General features: G+C 31.1%; 2 protein-coding genes across 9 annotated transcripts in view; both read left to right on the top strand.

Annotated features, from left to right (window-relative positions):
* Nucleotides 1-13646, top strand: part of LOC119688944 (dentin sialophosphoprotein-like) — a 41029-nt gene extending 27383 nt beyond the window's left edge. For 6 of the 8 annotated variants that reach the window (XM_038103626.1, XM_038103632.1, XM_038103631.1 and 3 more), the window contains 11 exons: nucleotides 57-242; nucleotides 1686-1925; nucleotides 3032-3313; nucleotides 8507-8749; nucleotides 9897-10178; nucleotides 11348-11539; nucleotides 12532-12669; nucleotides 12784-12961; nucleotides 13020-13100; nucleotides 13157-13261; nucleotides 13334-13646. In XM_038103626.1, the coding sequence (XP_037959554.1) occupies nucleotides 57-242; nucleotides 1686-1925; nucleotides 3032-3313; nucleotides 8507-8749; nucleotides 9897-10178; nucleotides 11348-11539; nucleotides 12532-12669; nucleotides 12784-12961; nucleotides 13020-13100; nucleotides 13157-13261; nucleotides 13334-13601 (2195 nt within the window). In that variant the 3' untranslated portion in view covers nucleotides 13602-13646. The remainder of the gene's footprint in view (nucleotides 1-56; nucleotides 243-1685; nucleotides 1926-3031; nucleotides 3314-8506; nucleotides 8750-9896; nucleotides 10179-11347; nucleotides 11540-12531; nucleotides 12670-12783; nucleotides 12962-13019; nucleotides 13101-13156; nucleotides 13262-13333) is intronic. The other 2 variants (XM_038103629.1, XM_038103633.1) reach the window with 2 other exon arrangements.
* Nucleotides 13647-14242: 596 nt separating this feature from the next.
* On the top strand, nucleotides 14243-17437 carry LOC119688430. Its single transcript, XM_038103111.1, has 6 exons — nucleotides 14243-14267; nucleotides 16331-16468; nucleotides 16583-16760; nucleotides 16819-16899; nucleotides 16956-17060; nucleotides 17133-17437. The coding sequence occupies exons 1-6, from the start codon at nucleotides 14243-14245 to the stop codon at nucleotides 17398-17400; spliced, it is 795 nt and encodes a 264-aa protein (XP_037959039.1). The 3' UTR covers nucleotides 17401-17437.
* The last annotated feature ends 8852 nt before the right edge of the window (nucleotides 17438-26289 follow it).

Below are 26289 nucleotides of genomic sequence, written 5' to 3'. Positions count from 1 at the left end.
TTTATATATTTTAGTGAATGTAGTGTATTTTAACGAATAACTATATCTGTTTATAGAAAACAATCTTCGTCGTAAGAAAACTACTAATCAACGGAAAAAACAAAAAGCAGATACTGAACAGATAACAACAGAACCATTCGGAAGTAAGTTATCACCATTTTTGGACAGGCTTATTAAATCGGGACACATTAAGGAATTTGAAAGTGACTCTTCAGAGTCAGAATCTTCAGAGGCTCTTGATGGTAAGAAAGAGAACGTTGAGAACGTAATAATTTGTGTGTTATATAATATATTTCATTTTAACTTTTAAATTGAGTGGTATTGTTTTTGTGACGTAAATGTGTGATTCGATGTGTTACTCATCAATGTACACTTGCTTATTAAATACTACAACTGTCATTATTCTTTGTTCCATATTGCATTTAGCTTACTGTAATCATTGAATGCAACTAGTAAATATACTTAAGACTAACAAGCATTTTTAGTTTGATAAATTATAAATATTTATACTAACGTTTTATTACTTATTGAGGTCAAAGGGTATTATACGTTTTAATCTTGGTACTGAGTTAGTGCGTTGACTAATTGCAAAATATCTGCATTTTCATGTCACGTAATTTTCGAACCGTGAAGAACAGCATACGTTTTTATGACGTCCTTGAGAGGTTTTATTATTAGGTCACGATGTAGGTCTGTACCATGAATGTACCAGGGTGCATTTTTAAAATTTCTCAGGACTATGTTTTGGAAATGTTGTATTATCATAATATTACTCTTATTGATGTATTTCTATAACTGTATACCGTATGTCCATTCAAGCTTTAAGATTTCAATGTAAACCAGAAGTTTATTTTGCGTAAATAACACTGTTCAAATCCAGTTTTTTTGGATTTTAAAAACTTAATGAAATCTTATATTTCCTGAGCAGAAGCCAGAGGTATGGTTACTTCGCTGGCATTTTCTATTGTGAAAGCATTTCTAAGACATTCCGAAAAAATTTTTGTTTTCTGTTAATTGCTTTTTGTCCAAGCGAGTGTGTGAAATCTTTTTGCAGGAGAAATTAAAAATTGTCTAGAAATGTTTTGAAGGAGTCGTTTTAAGATGTTTTATCCTTTAAGTTAACCTTTTACAGACTCCTGAGCAGGGACTTATCCCCAGGAGATCTGGTCATTTGTCACTTCCGTTTAAGTTTGCGTTTTTCGGTAATAGAACTGCAAATATTTATACATAAATATACAAATATATAAATTTATTTAAAATGATTGAAATATACATTTTTGCATTCGGATTGTCCATTTACCTACGATTTGTTTCGTTTGTTCTAAATTTATTCTTGATTCTGAGAACATGATGTTCCAAAATATATCCTATGCTCCGATTAATTTAAGAAATTAGAATATGTCAATTACTTAACAAGTCGATCAGTCAGTTTAGAATTGGATTTATATACATATAATCCGAAAAATATTGTGACATGATTTAACTTGAAATATGTGGCATCTTTTAACTAACATGGGATAAAAGCTGCTATAAAGAAATTATGAAACCAGCGAAATTTATCACGCTTGATTCTCGCAGAATAGTATCAAATGCTAAAGTTATAATTGCATCTAGTTTTGTATTATGTATTATATATATTTTAGCATATATAATGAATTTTAACGAACGAATGTATTCTTATGTAGAAAGCAATGTTTGCTGTGATAATAATACTGATCAACAGAAGAAAGAAAAAGTAGATACTGAACAGATAACAACAGAACCATTCGGAAACAAGTCACCATATCTGGATACGGACATTAAATCAGAAAACATTAGAGAATATAAAATTGAATCTGTGAAGGATTTAGTTGATGTAGCTAATGAGAACTATATACATGATTCATGTGATAACAAATTTCAAAAGTCTCCACAGAAACACACTGGTAAGTACGAGTATATTAAATAACTTAAATATTGTGTTTAGTATTGCATATGGGTCATTCTTTTACAAACCGGACGGATTTTGGCAAAAAATGACCTCATGATCTCCGATTTGAGCTCCTTTCATAAAAGAAGAAGACCCATATCTCGGGAAAAAATTTTGTGCTTTTTTTTCTAGGAGATATGGACCCATGGGGTTAGTAGACACATGGTTAGCATAGTAGACACATTTTCAAATGGCTATATCTCAAGTTCTATAAAAGGTAGAAACTTAAAAGGTAGAAAAAAGAAAAAGAAACTTGAAATTTACAGCGTTTAAACATGGGTCCATATCTTTTCTTATTTTATGAAAGGTACTCATAAAAAAAATTTCAGCCAAATCGGAGATCATGAGGTCAAGAAGGTGTCCGAGTTGTAAAAGAATGACCCATATAACACTTTAACTTTGGAGTTAAGTGGCATTATTGAATGTGAATTATCACAAGCATCTAAAGAAATTTAGTGTTAGTATAGAATTCAACACAGTTCCACTTAATATGCATCACGTATATTACATACAGTGTTATATAGATCACTTACAGTAAAACTATCTAAAATGTCCGGAAGCCATTTTGGTATTTGCATATAAAAAGAAGACGATCCGAGAGTTCCTTTTAATAGTAATAAAAAATATGTTCCTGAAAATAAGTTTTGTCTTCACTTTAAATTTTACCATTATTCTACTAATAAGGACTTAATAAGTGAAAACAGTTTTTGAAAGAAGTATAAAGCGCTTGATTGAGGAAAGTTGATATTCGAGCACTATTGACGCGTAAGTCCTTCCTATTTGGAAAAAATCTTTAAAGCGCTTTGGCAGATTTTAGGTATTATATTACTCGACCGGATTATAGAGTTTTCTATCTGATAAGAAACTTGGGTTTGGAATAGTGGTTAGGAAAGAGTATGTGAAAGGGAGCGATCTTAAGTGCAGTCATAAGTTACAGACAATCTGTTCAATTTAAGGCATTAAATGAAACTATCATATTTTATGTACTATATTCTATATTAAAACAAAATTTTGTTGAATGAATTCTTAGAGTAAATCAACTAAAAACAATGTTTTTCATAGAACAACATGATTATGCTGGTTTACCAGCATATGAGCAATCAATACAAGATATGATTACCCTAATGAAGATGACAAAACCAAATGATGAAAGTAAGTCACCATCATCTCTGGGAACAGGCATTGATTCAGGAAATAACGAAATGATTCAAAATAATGCGCCGGAGTTAGCTGAGGAATTACAAGTGGGAAATGCCGGTGACTGTGACAAAAGAAATGCCGGAGAGTATGAGAAAAATGAGACAAGTGATAATAAGTATTTAACATTGCCAGATCAACTTCTTGGTAAGTACTAATTTTGGTTTAGTTTTTACTTACTTCCACCAAAAATACCAATAATTGAACGTCAGTTCATTGTTTTTGAATAATGTATTTATATTATAATACACATGCGAAAACGTCAATAAACCTAGCAGCTTAATCCCAATACATAATATAGATGTGTCTCCACCCATTACAAATATTATTTAACGTAGTTCTGGTTTAAGACACACAAGTTTGCAGAGGAAATACAATTAAGACGTGCTAATTAATGGAAAGAGACTAATGTCTGTTTTGTGTTCTTCTGTTGAAGGCATTAAAAACCACAGTGTGAGACTATAACCCACTAGAACTACATATTAAGAATGAATAATTAAGATTCCAGCAATTGACCTCAAAGGTAATACTTCTGGTAATCTCAGTCTAAAATAAATGTGCAAATAAGCCTAATGCTTAGGAAACTTAGTTAATTTAAGTCTGAAAGTAAGGATAATAATTAACGAAGGAGACAAGGGGTAGGTTTATTACGGAAGTGTAATTTGCAAGTTACTTATGGACTTTATAACTGGAATCGCGAAGCCGCAGTTACAAAAATAGATAATAGGAGCAGCTTAATACAATGCATTACAGCTTCAGAGGCTGAGTTCAGATGTTCTGTGTCGTTTAGCACTTTTACTTCGTTATCTCGAGTATCACTAAGGCCGCAGTAGTTTCTTTAGTATTACTTTATGTTATTGTTCTTTTAAGTTTCATACAATAAGGTTTTGTAAGTGCTCATATTTTCTATCTTTAAGAAGGCCCTAAGCATCTTTGGGTCTTCAGTAAGTCCTATGATGGGTTACTATGCTACAATCTATTTTAAGCTAGCTTCGCTTCATATCCTTTATATATCTTTTTATGGATTTTGTTTTCAATTCTTAGCGAATATCATTATATCTGACATACCAGAGGTCATTAACTTTACTTTACTTAAGTACTTCATTTACATAATCGCAGTATTTTGACACTTCTGGAACTAATTCAGTGTTGTTTCTGTCATTTCACCAAATACAATGCATCTATTTAAGGTTTATCTTATTTCAGAGGCTGATAGAGATTGGGTGTTGCTTAGCAACTATTTTGAGATTAGAGGTTCAATTGCATAAATTTTCAAATTTTACATACGAAATCGATGTTGCCACACAAGTGTATTACATTCTTTACAATTCTTTTTAGTTATACCTAAGCCCTATAGTTTCAATATCGAACTGATTGAAATTCTTGAAATTTTGACAATTCTTCGATTTATAGTATGCTGTTATTTTAAAAGCTTAACCAACGATTGGAAGTAAATAAACAAACTGGAGTTGCTTCTAATAAACTCCTAACGAAAATGATTTATAACATGACGAAATCCACAGAAGAGATGTTTTTGGGTCTCCAAAAAAATTATACTAAACAGTTAGTGTATCCACATGTGCTTGAACTATACGATATGGTTTGTTGTTGAGCATATAATACTTTTAATACTTTTTCTTTTGTGAGAGTGTATTTTGTATAGAATTTATAGCTCAATAAAGTGCAAAGTACCAAGCGCCAAGTACTAAGCGCCGAGTACCAAGAACTCCAAATTTTTCTATTTTCGAGAAACAACTCACTTGCATGTGTATTTACCAAAAATCTGTCTATACATTTAGGAGCTAACAAGCCAGTAGTTTAAAGAGTGTGTTATCACTCAAAACTATGACGTGAATTGTACATTTGTAATGTAGTTAAGAGTTTCCATATAGAAACTAGAAAGTCTTGTGTCTAAGTGTTGTTTCTAAGTTACTATGTACGCGTGTTTTGAGGTAACTTGAAGATTTTTTAATGGAGTATCTTTGTAGCATTTCCGCTATGTTCAATTTGGCAATTCTTCATACTTGATCTGCATAAAAGAGAGCTAATCTCAAAGTCACCTGAAACATCAGAAACTTTACCGAGGGTGCAACTTCATTTAATACTAGAATAACTTGTCGTGCTTTTTGTACTTCAATGAGCTTTTTACTGAAATCTTCATTGGATTTACCATTATATTTGAATCAAGCTTCTAAATATTTGTATTCCTATACTACTTCTAATGTTTCTCAATTTATGTCACATGTTTCCTCTTTTTTCAACCTCCTGCAATTCTTCTTGAATATCATAATTTCCGATTTAGAAGTAATTATTTTAAGTTTCAATTTTATAGACATGAAGACATAAAATTCATTAATCATTGTATTGTTATAGGTATGTCAGTCATAAGCACTATATCATCGGAATACCTATGTTAAGTATTTTAATACATTTATTTATTATTATTCCATTTATTGAGATGTCTTTGGAAAGATGGTTGAATAACGAACCCATCGGACAAATCTGTTTTACTTCAGAGCTCTTTAAAAACTAGTTGAAAAGGCTGTTTTCATCTCATACAGCTGCCGATGTATTTTTAGAATTTTTAAGTTACTCCAGAATTACTTAAGTTATAAAATATGTTTTCTCTGTGAACAAAGTCGACTGCAGTCTAAAAATGTGCAAAATTCTTGAATCCTCTTCTTCTTCTTGAGTTAGTGCTATTATGCACTTTTACTCTATAATGGCTGGGGGCTTATCTCTACCTCACACTAGGCTTTAAACAGGCTAAAAAAAAAATCATATCATTTATTTGTCTTTGTCTTTTAGTTGATGACGGACCTTAAATCAGCATATCTTCCTGAGAGTCCAGAAGTGGACTTGAGGATTGTTAGGGTGGGGTTAATTAGCGTATCAACTTTAGTGAATAATTTTAGAGCTCTGTCTCTGACATATTTTTTCACTGAGTCAATCCTAAGATCTCTATGTTAAACAGTTTTCTTCAAGCCAGGTTTTGTGCTATCTGTAATTGCTTTGAGGTAGTATTTGAGGCTTTGCTATATGTAACACATCCGTACATTAGTGCAGGTCTAATTACTTGCGTATAAAGTAACTTTCTGTTTTTAAAGTTGAAGTGATAATTATTAAATAGCGGCTTTAATAAATTTAGAATCTTAGAGCAGCTATTCCGTTTGTATTTTAAATGTTTAAGCCAATTGAACCATTTGTCAAAAGTGACCCCTAGATATTTTATGTTATCCTCCCACTGTATCTCCGTGTCGCAAACGCTCACCCTTGGAGGAAGCTGTCTTCTTTTTCGAGTTATAAATATAGCCTTCGTTTTGTCATTATTAATTTTAATCTTCCATTTTTGGAAGTATTCCACCATAAGGTCTATATTTCCCTGTAAAGTGTTGCTTACATTTATGGCATCCCGATCCGAGTAGATGAAGCACGTGTCGTCTGCGAAAGCTCTGCTGTCGTCCAGATTAAATTTAAAGATAATATCAAAATGTACAAAAAGTATATACAATAATTTTTTTATTTTCAAATATTCTTTTGATATATTTGTCATAATAAGAACATTATCTCTAGTCGAATATACTCGCCTGAACCGTGCTTGGTATTCCCTTAATACTTTTTTATCGACGACTTAATTTTGTTGTTGTGGATGTTACACGCCTGTAAATACTTTTTTTATCAAATTTAATAAAAATATAGTTTTTTATATCATGCGGATCACCGCTTTTAAAGAAGGTTTTCTAAACAGCTTAAAATTGCATCCATTTACTTAAGTTTATGAAATTTACCCTACTTAAATTGTTCCAAAAGCTTTCGGAATATTTTGTTAGATGATGTTGGCTATATTATATTCATTTCAGTCTGAATTCAGTCCTCTTTCTTGTTTTATTCAGGTAACTAAAGCAGTTTTACCTTGCAATTTAGACTTCTTATCAAACCGAACATATATTCCATTTTCATTTCGTGGCACCATGTTGAAAAGGACTTGCTGTTTTCTACCGCTTTTATGATGGTTACAGTCATCACTTCATCAGATGAGGTGATGATATGATGAGGGGTATTCTGATATAGATTCAAATATTGTTTTCTCCTTTAATTTAGGTAAGCTTTGAGAGTGGATTTATATTTTGGAAGTTGTGTATTTGATTTGATTTAAGTGTTAGTTCTACGGGTAGATGATTCGGCTAGATTTTCTCTTGTAAATAAGTTTCTGTATAATATTTAAGAACAAACCTTTTATAACACAATAATCAATTCATGACTGCTCAACCGACATTAATTCTGGAATTTTTGTATAGCAACCCCTAGTAAATTAAAGAACTTTATTAATTTTTTTCATTCCCCCCTATGTAAAGTTAGATCTTTTGCTCTTCTGTGTAACTCTGTGTTTTCATGATATATATTGTATATATGTATGTTATATATACAACATATCACTTAAATATCAGTATAATGTTCGAGCAATATCTTTGAGCTACCTTAACGAATGACTGTATTTGTTTATAGATGTTTGTAATGTTTATAATGTGTATAATGTTTTTCGTGATAACACCACCCATCAACAGAAGGAACGAAAAGTGATTACTAAACTAAAAACAACAGAATCCTGGTTAAAAAATTTCCTACATATCTGCATAAAGATATTGAAACGGGAATCATTAAATATTTTAAAAGTGACCATTCGGAGTCAGAATTTTCAAAGAATTTTTCTGGTAAGAAAGAGAACGTTGCATTAATAATAACCTGTTTGTTTTGTTATATATTTCATCTTAACTTTTAAATTGAGTGGTATCATTTTATTATCATTTTCAATATCCTTTGTTCTATATGTCATCTAGATCACTGTGATCGATGAGCGTGTTAATAATATGACCATAAAATTTTTCCCTTACGGGCTGCTTAAAATGTACATTCACGTATTCGGATTGTCTAGTTACCTATGATTTATTTCATTCCTTTCAATTTTAACTTTGTTTCTGAGAACATGATCTTCCAAAATATATCAATTACTTACATTACATTATTAATCATTTTCAACTAAATTAGAATATGTCAAATACTTAACAAGTCGATCAGTCAGTTTAGAATTGGATTTATATACATATAGTCCGAAAAATATTGTGACATGATTTAACTTGAAATATGTGGCATCTTTTAACTAACATGGGATAAAAGCTGCTATAAAGAAATTATGAAACCAGCGAAATTTATCACGTTTGGTTCTCGCAGAATATATAGTATCAAATGCTAAAGTTATAATTGCATCTAGTTTTGTGTTATGTATTATATATATTTTAGCATATATAATGAATTTTAACGAACGAATGTATTCTTATGTAGAAAGCAATATTTGCCATGATAATAATACTGATCAACAGAAGGAAGAAAAAATAGATACTGAACAGATAACAACAGAACCATTCGGAAATAAGTCACCACCATATCTGGATGCGGACATTAAATCAGAAAACATTAGAGAATATAAAATTGAATCTGTGAAGGATTTAGTTGATGTAGCTAATGAGAACTATATACTTGATTCATGTGATAACAAATTTCAAAAGTCTCCACAGAAACACACTGGTAAGTACGAGTATATTAAATAACTTAAATATTGTGTTTAGTATTGCATATGGGTCATTCTTTTACAAACCGGACGGATTTTGGCAAAAAATGACCTCATGATCTCCGATTTGAGCTCCTTTCATAAAAGAAGAAGACCCATATCTCGGGAAAAAATTTTGTGCTTTTTTTTCTAGGAGATATGGACCCATGGGGTTTTGAGAATTGGCATAGTAGACACATTTTCAAATGGCTATATCTCAAGTTCTATAAAAGGTAGAAACTTAAAGGGTAGAAAAAAGAAAAAGAAACTTGAAATTTACAGCGTTTAAACATGGGTCCATATCTTTTCTTATTTTATGAAAGGAGCTCATAAAAAAAATTTCAGCCAAATCGGAGATCATGAGGTCAAGAAGGTGTCCGAGTTGTAAAAGAATGACCCATATAACACTTTAACTTTGGAGTTAAGTGGCATTATTGAATGTGAATTATCACAAGCATCTAAAGAAATTTAGTGTTAGTATAGAATTCAACACAGTTCCACTTAATATGCATCACGTATATTACATACAGTGTTATATAGATCACTTACAGTAAAACTATCTAAAATGTCCGGAAGCCATTTTGGTATTTGCATATAAAAAGAAGACGATCCGAAAAGTCCTTTTAATAGTAATAAAAAATATGTTCCTCAAACTGAGTTTTGTCGTCACTTTAAATTTTACCATTATTATACTAATAAGGACTTAATAAGTGAAAACAGTTTTTGAAAGAAGTATAAAGCGCTTGATTGAGGAAAGTTGATATTCGAGCACTATTGACGCGTAAGTCCTTCCTATTTGGAAAAAATCTTTAAAGCGCTTTGGCAGATTTTAGGAAAAACTAAACTAAACGAAAAACTAAAGGAGATTTTAGATCTATATTACTCGACTGGATTATAGAGTTTTCAATCTGATAAAGATAACTTGGATTTGGAATAGTGGTTAGGAAAAATTAAGTAAAAGGGAGCAACCTTAATTACAGATATAAGTTACAGGTAATCTGTTTAATTTAAGACATTATAGGAAAGTATCATATTTTATGTACTACATTCTATATTATAATTTTTTATAAGATTTTGTTCAATACATTCTTAGACTAAATTTATTAAAAACTATGCTTTTTAAAGAACATCGTGTTTATGCTGATTTAACTGCATATGAGCAATCAATACAAGATATGATTACCCTAATGAAGATGACAAAACCAAATGATGAAAGTAAGTCACCATCATCTCTGGAAACAGACATTGGCTCAGGAAATAACGAAATGATTCAAAATAATGCGCCGGAGTTAGCTGAGGAATTACAAGTGGGAAATGCCGGTGACTGTGACAAAATAAATGCCGGAGAGTATGAGAAAAATGAGACTAGTGATAATATGTGTTCAACATTGCCAGATCAACTTCTTGGTAAGTACTAAATTTGCTTGTTTAGTTTTTACTTACTTCCAGCAAAAATACCAATAATTGAACTTTAGGTCACTGTAATTTTGTTTCAAATTTTTTTTGTGATTATTTTTTTTGGGTATTATTATTTAATTTTGATAAGTAGGGTTATCGTTGTTTTTGTCCTTGAGTGTGACAGGTAACAATGGTAGCGGGATGGGTCTGGTTTTGAAGGACTATCACTTTCAAATGGTTCAAAAATTAGTTACATGCTTCAGGAATGTGATCTTCCGGTGTTTTATTCCATTACTGAAGAATGACTGTGTTCAGAGCATCTATATTCGCATATTTTTTAGTTCTCATGTTGCTCTCTACCTCACAATATGGCTCAAATGGAATAGTCCATGGTCTACAATAGAAATGTTTGCGTGCTAACGGCCCTAAAGCAACTTCAAAAACATTTTCCATTTTTCCGATTATAAGTCGCATTGACTTTGATACCAACCACCAGGGTCGATGAAGAGACGAGCGTCCATCGGCGGTCACAGCTGCCTATACCATTACTTAAGATGGAAAATTTCTTCGGATGCACTTTCGTAGTCTTAAATAGCAGTGAACGGCAGCGCGTTCAGTGAAGTAAAAATGATCATTTTGACAATATTTAGAATATTATGTATCATAACACAAATATGTTTAATATATTAAGGGTCACTTTTTGATTGAATTTATTAATTGCTTAGTACCGAAAACTTAAACGTTCCTTAAAAGTCGGCCGACATAAGAAAAATTAATTTGTCTACAAATTAAATTATAATTGTGTGTTCTGGGAATTTGATGGGCTTAAAAAATAGTACAATGATGCATTCTGAGGATTATAAGATTGAAAGTAATTGTGAAATTGAAAAAATTTAAAATGATACTCTAGTGCGTTGATCAAAGGAAATTAAGGAGCGATCTGATTAATTCTAATTGTATAACTTTTATGATTTTGACTCATTAAGCATATAAAGCTTTCCATTTTAAATTGCCAATATGATTTTTCTAGCGTTGCCATCTTTCACATAATTATAATCTCTCCTTAAATCATTGTACTGTGAAAGCCCTCAACAACTAGAAGTTAAAAAGCTTTTTCTATACTTAGCATAAGTATGCATTGTATAATGTGTCTTAACAAATAACTATTTCTTTATTAGAGATCAATGTTTGCAGTGATAATGATACCTCTCCACAGAAGAAACAAAAAGTACTAACTCAAAAGAAGAAAAAAAAACACTGGAGAATTACGCTACCATCATATCTAAGGAATGATGTTAAATCAGGAAGGATTAAAGTATTTGAAAGTGACTCTGACTCTTCTGACGATGAGTGTCTAGAGGAACTTACTAGTAAGAACATAATTTAAAATTATTTAAATATTACTCTTTTTTTCATATAGAGCGTCATCATAATCTTCTGTAGAAAGAAATGCCTTTCCCTAAAACTGCTTTATTATTTTTTCCGAAAGCTTATTTACATATTGAACATTAGGTAAAGAAAGAAGTCGTAAGACTTCTACTCTCCTTACGAATATGGGTGCTTTTGTATTAAACCAGTTATGGTAGTAGTTGTCGTCACTCTGACTTCATTTTTTTGTTGTATATATGGTGTGAAACTATCATGATTTGTTTATAGATTGCTTACAACAGCTCTTCTTGAAATCTACTTCAGCTGGTAGGGTTGTTAGAGTCTATTTCAATATTGTGTTCTTGCACTAGAGCTTCGCTTTGTTCGAAACATTGCGACTTGGAACTTAAAAGTGCATGTACAATCATTCTTGAATATCCATTGCTTACAATTTTAAAATTTTCTTAACATATATAAAACGCATCCGTAGAGTGTATTCGAAAAAATCAGGGCAAAAGATTTTTTATGTAAAAGACGTAGTAGTTTTTCAACAACATTACTTGAATAAATCTGGTCTGCGTACCACATAATAGCTTGACACTACCTTCTACAGCAAGAGCTTGAAACATCTTGCACTTTGTGGTTGAACTGACATTTTTTCCCTAAAGCTTTCTACAATTATAGTTTGTGACGATTTTTAAATTCCTGTCATTACTATAATTTTGAATATGAATATGAATAGTCTTTAAAGCTTGCAATACTTTTCCAATGATATTAATCATGTCGTAGAATATTTATAATATATCGTTGATATATAAAAAAAGAGAAGGGAATATTTAATTTTTGTCGCACAGTGTTATTTTACCCCTAGCAAAGCGAAAGAAAAGTTTTCTACGTTTCTAAATCAATCAATCAATCAATCAATCCAGTACGTTCCCATGGGAACATTGGGCCATACGTTTCTAAATAATTAACCATAACATATTTTAAATAGAAAACCGTGCCAGTAGTCCAAAGGAACTCAATGCTGAAGTTGAAAGCGAAAAGTCATATGAAAATAAGCAGTCAAGTTCGGATGATAATGTTGATTCAAGCAGTAGTATTATCTCACTAACTTCAGACGTTTCTGATGGTAAGTATATTTCTTAAAATAACAAAAAATTAACTGACTTTTATTGACTTTCAATTTTGGTTATGAGATCACATTGAAATAGACTTAAATTTTATATTTAACTTCTTCTTATAGAAGAGGCTGCATCCGAAAGTACTGGTGATAAAAGGGGTAATAAGCGGAAAGTAACACAAACAAAATCAAAAGCCGCTAAAAAGATGAAAAGAATAATAATTGAAGACTCCTCCGATTCTGAATCAAGTTCATGCTTTAGTTATACAACGACTGAAGAGGAATGCAAAGCTAATAATATGTAAGAATACGCACTAAACAATAAAACAAAGAAGATGACGTCCTTTAATAAATTCTAGGGTCAAAACAAAATTTATTCCACCACCAGCATGGCTTAAGCCGAAATACGATTGTGCAGATATGAGACTACCCGAATTATTGTAAATTATTATTTAGATATCATAATAAAGAGGCGTTAATTTTCAATATTTTATAGTCTGTATTTAAAAAGGAAACTAAGGGCTATCGATGCCGAAATTAAAAAATTTCTAAAAAAGTCTAAAAAGAAACAATTCAGAACTCGTGAACTTAAATGGAAAATGTAAGTAATATCTGGACGACTTCATTTTCTTTATCGAAATATAATAATAAGATTCCTCATTTTTATTCTTAGCCGAAACATCATTCTCGATATGAAAAAGGTTGATGATATGAGTTACTCGTTAGCGCATTATAGTATTCCAGTTAATTTCCTCCGAAAGGTCAATGAAAATTTAGCTTGTGGTTTGCCTGTACTTAGTAACATTCAACGTCCTATACCTGAAATGACACTTCACAGCAAACTCTGCAAAGTTTTCCTTAAATGCGGATGGATATTTCTTAAAAGAACGTTTCCTGAAGAAGGCTATAAGTGTAGTTTATATCGACAAATCAGAAAATAATTTTTGTATATTATAAGAAATATTTTTTTTGACTCTAGATATAAAAGGATGTAATAATTTCAATTTTAATTAATAAAGTAATAATAATAATAATAAGTGATAATAATTTCTGTATAGTAAAATATTACATTATTGTAGAGTATATGAGACATTATTCGTCAGTTTTTTTTGTTTAATATTTGTTAAAATTATTATTTGTTAACATTCGCGTTACATTTGGACCAGGTCTTCAAAGCACATGATAATCAAAATATGCCAGATATCATGAAACAAATGATAAATTTTTTATAAGAGCCTTACCAATTAGAACTTTCAAATAAAAGATTTTCTATTAATGAAGTTAGGGATGTAATAGCGAAGTTAAAAGTAAAAAAGGCTCCAGGATATGATTTGATCAAAGGTATGGCCCTGCAGCAGCTATCACCAAAAGGATCTATATATCTCACTCAACTACTTAACGCTGTGATAATAAAGGTGTTAATTCCGCCGCAGTGGAATCTATTCATACGCGAGAGTTGTATACCAGTAAACATTTTATAGATAGAGTCGATAGTCCAGGATAATTTGTAACTATATTGGGATCTCCTTTTTTTAAGCATTGGTTTAATTATCGATTTTGAAAACGAAGATGGTACGACACTATGAAGAAATATAAAACTATACAGCGTAAGTAAGTCGTTGAGGAAACCAGGAGGTGCGTTTTTGTAGAATTCATAAGTAATGCGGTCGCTACCTAATGCTTTATTAGAATTGCTGTTTGAAAGCATAAGCTGAATTTCCCGAAGTTTAAAAGGAGAGTCAGGAAAGAATTGACAAAAGGCGAAAGAAACCAAGAGATACCTGGAAGGTCAGAACTGCATGTAAGTAGGGATTCATAGTGAATACGAAACTATTCACATTGTAAAGAAGTAGCTACTTTAAGGAGACTGTTTTTAAAATTGTTTGAAACCTTCCACCAGTCAAAAGCGTTTTTAACAGTTTTTAATGCTTCAATATTTTTTAATAGCCATTGAAGTGTTTTATTACGGCAAAGGCATTCGAGATCTGAGTTTAAAGTAAAAACTGCGCTCGGTTTCTAGATTCTATTTTTAAACTAAATTAAGGAAATGAAACATGTTTTTCCTTAATTCTTGACACTGGTTGTCAAACCATTCATTTTTGGGTTCAAAACGCTTATTTAAGGCCTCCCACACATTTAAGGTTATCCCACGCATGGCGAACTTTTTCCACAATTCCATAATTTTCCGATTTAGCATCAATTTGTGCATATTAGCACTTATATTATCAGAACAAGTATCTGTTGAATGAACATATACAGAGATCAACAGCAGTTGATCCATTTGGTCCCGCATATGTAAATTCCCCATCTTCATCACCTCGAAACCTGCCGTTAAATATAACACCACCGATGTTCTTCAGAAATTCTCGAAGTTTTCTTCCCTTAGTGTCAAGCTTCACATCCTTTGATACTCTTTTTACTGCAATAAATGGGGAATCAGATAATAAATTACTATCAACAACTTATTTATCTGCTACATGGGTATTTAAGTCTACAACAATATAGTAAACGGGTTTATTAAAATTGTTAAAAAATTGTTAAAAAATTGTTCCAGTTTAGAAAAATCTTCTTCCCATTTTGCATAATTTACGTTATAAGAAAGCACCCGAACAATGGCAATTGCTAATTAATGTTCACCGGCAAAGCAACATTTCCTACAGGGTAGTCCAGGGTATTTCTTGCTGGTTAACATCCATAAGCTGACGATTACTTATATATTGTGTGGCATCGCACTGAAACCTTGTTTTCACAAGCAAATTTTTTATCATTTTCGCATCTCATTTTGTAGAAGGGGGATAACAGATCCTTATAATAATAATGTAGAATTGGAATTGAACAACTTTTAAAATACCAATGTATCGCAGTTGGAACAAAAATTTGGGTCGTCACTATAGGTCGACTAAATATAAATCTAATCGGTCGTTTCTAATAAACTTTTTAAATAAAAATAACATCTCATCTATAAATCGTGTCCTTATTGGTACCGACAGAATTTCTAACCATTTCTAACCATTAGAGTCTATTTCAATATTGTGTTCTTGCACTAGAGCTTCGCTTTGTTCGAAACATTGCGACTTGGAACTTAAAAGTGCATGTACAATCATTCTTGAATATCCATTGCTTACAATTTTAAAATTTTCTTAACATATATAAAACGCATCCGTAGAGTGTATTCGAAAAAATCAGGGCAAAAGATTTTTTATGTAAAAGACGTAGTAGTTTTTCAACAACATTACTTGAATAAATCTGGTCTGCGTACCACATAATAGCTTGACACTACCTTCTACAGCAAGAGCTTGAAACATCTTGCACTTTGTGGTTGAACTGACATTTTTTCCCTAAAGCTTTCTACAATTATAGTTTGTGACGATTTTTAAATTCCTGTCATTACTATAATTTTGAATATGAATATGAATAGTCTTTAAAGCTTGCAATACTTTTTCAATGATATTAATCATGTCGTAGAATATTTATAATATATCGTTGATATATAAAAAAAGAGAAGGGAATATTTAATTTTTGTCGCACAGTGTTATTTTACCCCTAGCAAAGCGAAAGAAAAGTTTTCTACGTTTCTAAATCAATCAATCAATCAATCAATCCAGTACGTTCCCATGGGAACATTGGGCCATACGTTTCTAAATAATTAACCATAACATATTTTAAATAGAAAACCGTGCCAGTAGTCCAAAGGAACTCAATGCTGAAGTTGAAAGCGAAAAGTCATATGAAAATAAGCAGTCAAGTTCGGATGATAATGTTGATTCAAGCAGTAGTATTATCTCACTAACTTCAGACGTTTCTGATGGTAAGTATATTTCTTAAAATAACAAAAAATTAACTGACTTTTATTGACTTTCAATTTTGGTTATGAGATCACATTGAAATAGACTTAAATTTTATATTTAACTTCTTCTTATAGAAGAGGCTGCATCCGAAAGTACTGGTGATAAAAGGGGTAATAAGCGGAAAGTAACACAAACAAAATCAAAAGCCGCTAAAAAGATGAAAAGAATAATAATTGAAGACTCCTCCGATTCTGAATCAAGTTCATGCTTTAGTTATACAACGACTGAAGAGGAATGCAAAGCTAATAATATGTAAGAATACGCACTAAACAATAAAACAAAGAAGATGACGTCCTTTAATAAATTCTAGGGTCAAAACAAAATTTATTCCACCACCAGCATGGCTTAAGCCGAAATACGATTGTGCAGATATGAGACTACCCGAATTATTGTAAATTATTATTTAGATATCATAATAAAGAGGCGTTAATTTTCAATATTTTATAGTCTGTATTTAAAAAGGAAACTAAGGGCTATCGATGCCGAAATTAAAAAATTTCTAAAAAAGTCTAAAAAGAAACAATTCAGAACTCGTGAACTTAAATGGAAAATGTAAGTAATATCTGGACGACTTCATTTTCTTTATCGAAATATAATAATAAGATTCCTCATTTTTATTCTTAGCCGAAACATCATTCTCGATATGAAAAAGGTTGATGATATGAGTTACTCGTTAGCGCATTATAGTATTCCAGTTAATTTCCTCCGAAAGGTCAATGAAAATTTAGCTTGTGGTTTGCCTGTACTTAGTAACATTCAACGTCCTATACCTGAAATGACACTTCACAGCAAACTCTGCAAAGTTTTCCTTAAATGCGGATGGATATTTCTTAAAAGAACGTTTCCTGAAGAAGGCTATAAGTGTAGTTTATATCGACAAATCAGAAAATAATTTTTGTATATTATAAGAAATATTTTTTTTGACTCTAGATATAAAAGGATGTAATAATTTCAATTTTAATTAATAAAGTAATAATAATAATAATAAGTGATAATAATTTCTGTATAGTAAAATATTACATTATTGTAGAGTATATGAGACATTATTCGTCAGTTTTTTTTGTTTAATATTTGTTAAAATTATTATTTGTTAACATTCGCGTTACATTTGGACCAGGTCTTCAAAGCACATGATAATCAAAATATGCCAGATATCATGAAACAAATGATAAATTTTTTATAAGAGCCTTACCAATTAGAACTTTCAAATAAAAGATTTTCTATTAATGAAGTTAGGGATGTAATAGCGAAGTTAAAAGTAAAAAAGGCTCCAGGATATGATTTGATCAAAGGTATGGCCCTGCAGCAGCTATCACCAAAAGGATCTATATATCTCACTCAACTACTTAACGCTGTGATAATAAAGGTGTTAATTCCGCCGCAGTGGAATCTATTCATACGCGAGAGTTGTATACCAGTAAACATTTTATAGATAGAGTCGATAGTCCAGGATAATTTGTAACTATATTGGGATCTCCTTTTTTTAAGCATTGGTTTAATTATCGATTTTGAAAACGAAGATGGTACGACACTATGAAGAAATATAAAACTATACAGCGTAAGTAAGTCGTTGAGGAAACCAGGAGGTGCGTTTTTGTAGAATTCATAAGTAATGCGGTCGCTACCTAATGCTTTATTAGAATTGCTGTTTGAAAGCATAAGCTGAATTTCCCGAAGTTTAAAAGGAGAGTCAGGAAAGAATTGACAAAAGGCGAAAGAAACCAAGAGATACCTGGAAGGTCAGAACTGCATGTAAGTAGGGATTCATAGTGAATACGAAACTATTCACATTGTAAAGAAGTAGCTACTTTAAGGAGACTGTTTTTAAAATTGTTTGAAACCTTCCACCAGTCAAAAGCGTTTTTAACAGTTTTTAATGCTTCAATATTTTTTAATAGCCATTGAAGTGTTTTATTACGGCAAAGGCATTCGAGATCTGAGTTTAAAGTAAAAACTGCGCTCGGTTTCTAGATTCTATTTTTAAACTAAATTAAGGAAATGAAACATGTTTTTCCTTAATTCTTGACACTGGTTGTCAAACCATTCATTTTTGGGTTCAAAACGCTTATTTAAGGCCTCCCACACATTTAAGGTTATCCCACGCATGGCGAACTTTTTCCACAATTCCATAATTTTCCGATTTAGCATCAATTTGTGCATATTAGCACTTATATTATCAGAACAAGTATCTGTTGAATGAACATATACAGAGATCAACAGCAGTTGATCCATTTGGTCCCGCATATGTAAATTCCCCATCTTCATCACCTCGAAACCTGCCGTTAAATATAACACCACCGATGTTCTTCAGAAATTCTCGAAGTTTTCTTCCCTTAGTGTCAAGCTTCACATCCTTTGATACTCTTTTTACTGCAATAAATGGGGAATCAGATAATAAATTACTATCAACAACTTATTTATCTGCTACATGGGTATTTAAGTCTACAACAATATAGTAAACGGGTTTATTAAAATTGTTAAAAAATTGTTAAAAAATTGTTCCAGTTTAGAAAAATCTTCTTCCCATTTTGCATAATTTACGTTATAAGAAAGCACCCGAACAATGGCAATTGCTAATTAATGTTCACCGGCAAAGCAACATTTCCTACAGGGTAGTCCAGGGTATTTCTTGCTGGTTAACATCCATAAGCTGACGATTACTTATATATTGTGTGGCATCGCACTGAAACCTTGTTTTCACAAGCAAATTTTTTATCATTTTCGCATCTCATTTTGTAGAAGGGGGATAACAGATCCTTATAATAATAATGTAGAATTGGAATTGAACAACTTTTAAAATACCAATGTATCGCAGTTGGAACAAAAATTTGGGTCGTCACTATAGGTCGACTAAATATAAATCTAATCGGTCGTTTCTAATAAACTTTTTAAATAAAAATAACATCTCATCTATAAATCGTGTCCTTATTGGTACCGACAGAATTTCTAACCATTTGATAAAATTTATTTACTGAAGAAAAAAAAGCTTTTTTTTTGCATAGAAAGAGGCTTGCATCGACATTCCGGCAGGTCAACAATATGAAGTACTTATGCGATATGCTTTGAGATTACGATAATTAAGTATTGAGTCAGAAGTGAAGTATCTTGGATAAATTTAACTAGTTTTCCCGAAAGAAATTCTTGTCTTTTTTATATATGAAAGTTCCGTTCTTTTTAGGACACTTTCAAAGAATGATATATAGTATATTTGTATCAATTTACTAAAATAAAGCATTCTATTTCTTTTGTGTTATGAAAAGTACATGTTTCAGATTAGCACTGCTGATGAAATATCTACGCTACACCTTAGTTCTCATTAAAAATTTACAAAGTAGCTGCTTCCGTGTGCTGAGATTTTGTTTCTCTCAGTAAATGTCGGACCGATAAGAACTGTTCTTGCGATACGGGATGTGATTATCTCCTTTCAATGTGAAATTAAATTAAACCATTTGTACTCGTGATGAAAATGTAAAAGTTTTTTTAAACTTTTATTTATTATGCTCTTATAATATGTTTGAATAAAGTCATCCGATTTTGATTTGAAATTTTATGTACTTTATTATTGTAAAACACACATACTTAGGCTCATCAAAGCTATTATCTGAAAGAGAAGTACGTCTGTGAGATATCTCTGAGGTTGCGCTTAGTTTTCAAATATAAGTATAAAATTATTTACTTTAGTTCCAATACGTAATGTAAATAAAGTTTATTAGTGACTTGACTTAGATGGTCATTACAAACGTGATTCATCTTGATTGCGTCTAGGGGCCACCAGCCCGATCAGTAGCTTACTGCTGCCAATGTGTAGTACCAAGTACCTTGAAATCATTGATGAATAGGTCCTTTTACCTAAGATGTGGCCGTCTTCGATAGCGTTTTTCACCAGCGAGTACAGCGCAAACACTTTCCTAGTCGGAGCATTTTCTTCCATTTGTACAACATGGCCATGTTGCGGTATAGCTCATATAGCTCAACGTCCCAACTGATTCCGTAACAATTATTAACAAGTAAAGAGTAAAGTTTAGAACAAGTAAAGAAGGATTTTCCTCTTGTGTGGTTTTTATAGTTACTCATCACTGTTTGCTATTGTTGAAGTTATTGTACCATACAGCAAAAAAGGGATGATAAGCAACTTGTAGACGAAAAAGAAAACAATTCACGACAACGATACCTTAATCCGGATTAGCAGTTCACACCTGATGTGTGAAAAGGCTTAGATTTCATTATTCGTTCGAATTATTTTTGCGAATATTCTTATAGTAAAAGATGCGTTTTTGGTAACTCATCTATAGCTTACTCAGTTATAATAAAACTCTCCCTAACCGCGGGTTTAGGTCTTAGTCCATGCGCTGATTGTACATTGTTAGTTTAGCTTAGTAACAATGCTTGTATATATGAATCTTATTTATTTCAATTAATTTGTATTAAAAGTGTATTTAATTTTGATTGAACTTAAGATTCACTCCTGTTCACAAATATAAATTATGAATTATTGCATTTAAATTTTTTGGTCAGTGCGAAAATACAATATTGGTTTCATTTTATTCCCATAATATTAACGTATCCAGCCGTCTGTTCTTATTATAAGCGGTGATACCAACCGAGGAAATAATATTAGTTAACGTATTTTCTTTACTTTTCTCGGATGTTTATTAAAAGTTAGATTGGAAACTGTTAAAACTTTACGTTGTGGGGTGCTGTCTTACCCGATGATTCGAGAGATTAAATTTCAATTGATTTCCATTTGTTTTTATATTTGCGAAGTATATTGCTAAGTGTTTGCTAGAAAAATGTTCCATCAAATTTATTATCTGCGACTAATGATAATTATGGCAATCTTTAAGGACCCCATCTTGTCATTCCAAAAAATTCCACAAAATTTTTTGAATTAAATTTGCCAGGCTACGAGTTAAACGTGTGGTACTTGGAGTCAATAAATTAAAAATAGAGAAAATACATCTAGTGAGAATAATTCACAGTATTTAAAATATACGTTTTTTATTCATATAAGTTAGTGAAAGTACAGTTCATTTAAAATACTAACTACAAAACACAATATGTACTGGATGCACTATACACTCTTTATTGAACGTACGAATACATGCACCTTCTGTAAGACCCATCCTTGTGACCTTTTTGCTTCGAACTGTTAGAGCGAATCTTTCATTATTTTTAAAAGAATAACTATAATTTCAGAAGAGTCCTATTTAAATATAGAATAGACACAATATACTAAGTACTCTTTAAAGTCTTTAAAGTCTTTCAAATTAAGTGAAACTAATTATGACATGACATCTAAAAATATTATTTAAGAATTAGTTCTTATCTTGTATTTTATAAAAAGAGAATGAAAAAATGCTATGCTAGTATATTTTTATTTTCCTTCCAAATATATAATACAATTTGCCACAAATCGATCCATCTAAAAAATAATTATAATAATGAGAAGAAGTAAGACTGCTAGAATCATTCTCCAGTGAATGGTGATGAAATCCTCATACGGGCCGACCGCGGGCTCCAACTCGATGACCTCACTTTCAACGTATTCCTGACCCTATGTTAGAGAAGAATAAGTTTTATGAACCAATCGATAATAGTAATGTATGCTGAATAAAATTCTACTTACACGACGTTGGCGTCCATCTTGAGAGTCATCACCACCTATAAAAAGAATTTCATATTATTAATTTATCTTTTTAAATGACTTCAGTTTATAAAACTCACCCCTGCGCGGCATTTCACTAAGTAATTTCTTCAAATGATTTTTATAAAATATATGTGTCAATTCCCGACCGGACCTTTAGAAGTAATATCTTTTTTAAAATATAAAAAACTCGTGATAAGATTTTTAAAAATGAAAACTTTTGTTATTCAATTTGGTAAAATAATATTCAGATAAATTTTTCTACACTTCTCTGGTTACTAGATTTTTTTAAAAGTATTTGTAAACTGAACTCAGATTATGATAGAATGGAATTTTTCAAGAATTGTTCACAATTCGTTGATTCTAAAATTACAGTAGATCCCATAACAGTCAGTAATAAGAAAATCAAAGCGAAATCAAGATTTTTAAAATTTTTTATCTGTTATAATTCCTACTGAAGTATATTCGTAATAAATTAGTCAAATTAGTCTGAAATATGTATGGGCAAGTTATAGTATCAATCACAAAAAAGAGATTGTTGCTCCTTCTATTCGTTTTCCATCATTTGCATTATCCACCTTTCTTCAGTTCTCTGAAAATTTCCTACATCTCTGGATGTGGGATGTTGATAAAAGTTCATGTTCAATATTTATAAAAATTATTTGAAGAAATTACTTAGTGAAATGCCGCGCAGGGGTAAGTATTATAAACTGAAGTTATTTAAAAAGGTTAATTAATAATATGAAATTCTTTTTATAGGTGGTGATGACTCTCGAGATGGACGCCAACGTCGTGTAAGTAGAGTTTTATTCAGCATACATTACTATTATCGATTGGTTCATAAAACTTATTCTTCTCTTAAACAGGGTCAGGAATACGTTGAAAGTGAGGTCATCGAGTTGGAGCCCGCGGTCGGCCCGTATGAGGATTTCATCACCATTCACTGGAGAATGATTCTAGCAGTCTTACTTCTTCTCATTATTATAATTATTTTTTAGATGGATCGATTAGTGGCAAATTGTATTATATATTTGGAAGGAAAATAAAAATATACTAGCATAGCATTTTTTCATTCTCTTTTTATAAAATACAAGATAAGAATTATTTCTTTAATAATATTTTTAGATGTCATGTCATAATTAGTTTCACTTAATTTGAAATACTTTAAAGAATATATAGTATATTGTGGGTATTCTATATTTAAGTAGGACTCTCCTAATACTATAGTTATTTTTTTAAAAATAATAAAAGATTCACTCTAACAACACACCTGGAGAATGGCGGTACATCCAACCGAAACCCGGAAACGGAACGATATGACTTAATTGGTTACTAAACAATACATATAATAAGCAAGCGTTCACAAATGTATATCAAATCAACATCAAATAAATATCAAATTAACAGCAAATGAATATCAAATTAAAATCAAATGAATATTAAATCAACAGCGAATGAATATGAAATCAATATCAAATGAATATCGAGTCAATATCAAATCAGCTTCTAATGTATATAAAAAACGGTTCTTGTCAACATAATGAAAGACACATGTTGTGTAAACATCTCGTCAAAGCTTTGAAGCACGTAACAGCTTTTGTGGAAACAGTAAAAACCGCTATGAAATATTGTACTCCAAGTCCATAATATTATAATGACTAAATACCGCAGTATTACGGTCTGTGGTTTCTTTAGAAGAGTAGTGCTTTTTTAAGCTTTTTTATAAATGGTTAGTGGCTTTACTTACTACTTATTATGCTCTCCATGTTATCAACCAGCACCACAGATAAAATTCATATATAACGATAAGACATTGGAATTTTATAGAATTAATTTATTATTATTTTGCGTTACAGATACCTCGAAATCGGACGAAGCTAAATCTCTATGCAGACCGCATTGAAGAAAGTTCTTTAATACTAAACAACAATAGCTTTTTGTAAGATACCGATATATAATAATTATATAAAAGTCGTTATTAAAAAAATAAATATTGTTATTGAAAGATCAACTGCTACCAACTTTTTATTTTTTAAAAAAAGTCGAACCTATAATAATTTTCACTGATCAATCCAACTGCATTATGACGAAAAGATTAAACAAAAAGAAGCCATGCATTTCTATTAAGTAATGATAGAATATCAAAATAAATTGCTGACTATGTTTAATAGACTTCGGAAACTTTGTTAAATATCTTCACTGCATATATATACTTTATTTATATGAAGCTATATATTAGTACTCGTATGTATGTAATGCCGAAACCAGATTTTTGGATATATGTCATTAACAGTTCAAAATTATTCATTACTGTTATTGAAATGCAACTGTCATTGATGATTCAATGTAAGAAGATTAAACCTATTATGACTCCATGTTATTTTATTTAATTATAATGCCAATTCAGAATATAATTATTGTCACTCACATAGGTCTGTGGTTTGTTGCCAAATGTACTTTAACACCTCAATTGCTTCAAATCAATCCACTGTTTAAGTAACATATATTATAAGTCTTTTTAAGTCAACTATTCTCTGCTCTGCCAATTTTTGGATATAAGTATCTCTGAAGATCTTAGGCTTTTATTCTGCAGGAGCCAGACGGTAGTACAATAAAAGTTCAATTGTTCCTTTTACGCCAAATTTCTAACAGGTTTTGCAGAAGTCTATACCGTGGGTGTGTGTTCCAGTTATGCGCATACTTATGAAAGAATAACCTGTAGTGATAGACTTATACAGATTGGTACTACGCCTTCTTATACTAAATAGAGTATTTGTTCTTTGGCCGAGTATTTTTGTTCCGATTTGTTCCGATAGGTGATAAATGACAAACATTGTCAGACACTCTTAGTAAGTAATCTCCACATTAAATGTATTCTAGACTTCTAAACCCATGGAATAGACTTAATGCTTTTTTTTAAACCATTTGTAAAACACCTAAATGAAAGCACTTGGCTTAATTGAAGTTCGGCGTTTGTGGGTGTCTTCGATTAAGCTTTTGTACTTATTATATAGTGATGATTTTATGTTAAAAATTTATATTTTATCTTAAATGAATAAGTCGTTAATCCAAAGAGTCATTATAACATACCAAAGAGGAGTTACATTAAAATGTATTTTAGAAATATTTTCGTACTTCAATTAGTACTAAAAATTATTGTAGAAAATTATAATTTAAAATACGTACAGTTGTCCGTCTGTCTGTCATGTTGTCGGTTAACTAAAAATTTAACAACCCAATAAGCAAACTGGACCAAGTGTGGAGGAACAATTCTATTTAGTGAATATTGAGAATGTGCCATTTCTGCTGATTAGAAACGGGAAAAGTACTCGACAATTATTACTGAAATATATAATGCTTTTTCTGGAAGAATCATATATTCTCATTCTAGCAATAATTTGAATAAAGGAAAAATAGATTCAGTGATAATATTCTTAATTGCAAAAATGTTAATACAAAAAAGTGGGAAAAGCTCGGGTACTAGTGCAGCTTGAAGCGAAATTAAGCAAATAGGAACAGAACAATCCAATTTTTGTAATAACCAATATTAATACACATTCTCTGATTCAAAACGATAATAAGAAAAGGTGTTCTTCATTTATTCATTCTATTCAGTACTGGTTTAGCCACCACATTGTTATTATTTTAAAAATTAATATCTGGTAGGTTAACTTGCTTGATCATGTTGTGAGGATTGGAGATGATCCATTAGCGGAATAAGTCTAATAAACATATTGGTTAATAAAATAAGATGAAGATACCTCCAGTGACGAAATGTTCTGTGGAGTTGTCATCTGGAGGAAGTACTAACTGGAAGCATTGAATAGAATTCTTCCCGGCAGTATTAATCGGTAATGCTTTGTTATGGTCCGTTTAGTAAGTAAGTAGTAAAGTGCTAGGCTTACTGAAAACCTTCTTTCTGTACACAGAACTTCTTCAATAACTATCTTACATCTTCTAATAAATAAGTGTGATCATAAATTAACTTTACTATCAACTGAATCTATATTAAAAGTAAAAACTGTCGTGACATCCTTCTAATTTTATTATAGATTGATTACTAGAGTTTTTGACGACAGTTGTTTTCTTCTCTTCAAGTGGCATATATCACTAGACAAGAAAAACTTTTAAAATAAA

The sequence above is a fragment of the Teleopsis dalmanni genome, chromosome X (genome assembly GCF_002237135.1).
Source record: "Teleopsis dalmanni isolate 2A chromosome X, ASM223713v2, whole genome shotgun sequence".
In the NCBI taxonomy this organism is placed as follows: domain Eukaryota; kingdom Metazoa; phylum Arthropoda; class Insecta; order Diptera; family Diopsidae; genus Teleopsis; species Teleopsis dalmanni.
Note: the sequence above shows the minus strand (reverse complement) of the source record. Positions and strands in the feature narration are given on the sequence as shown.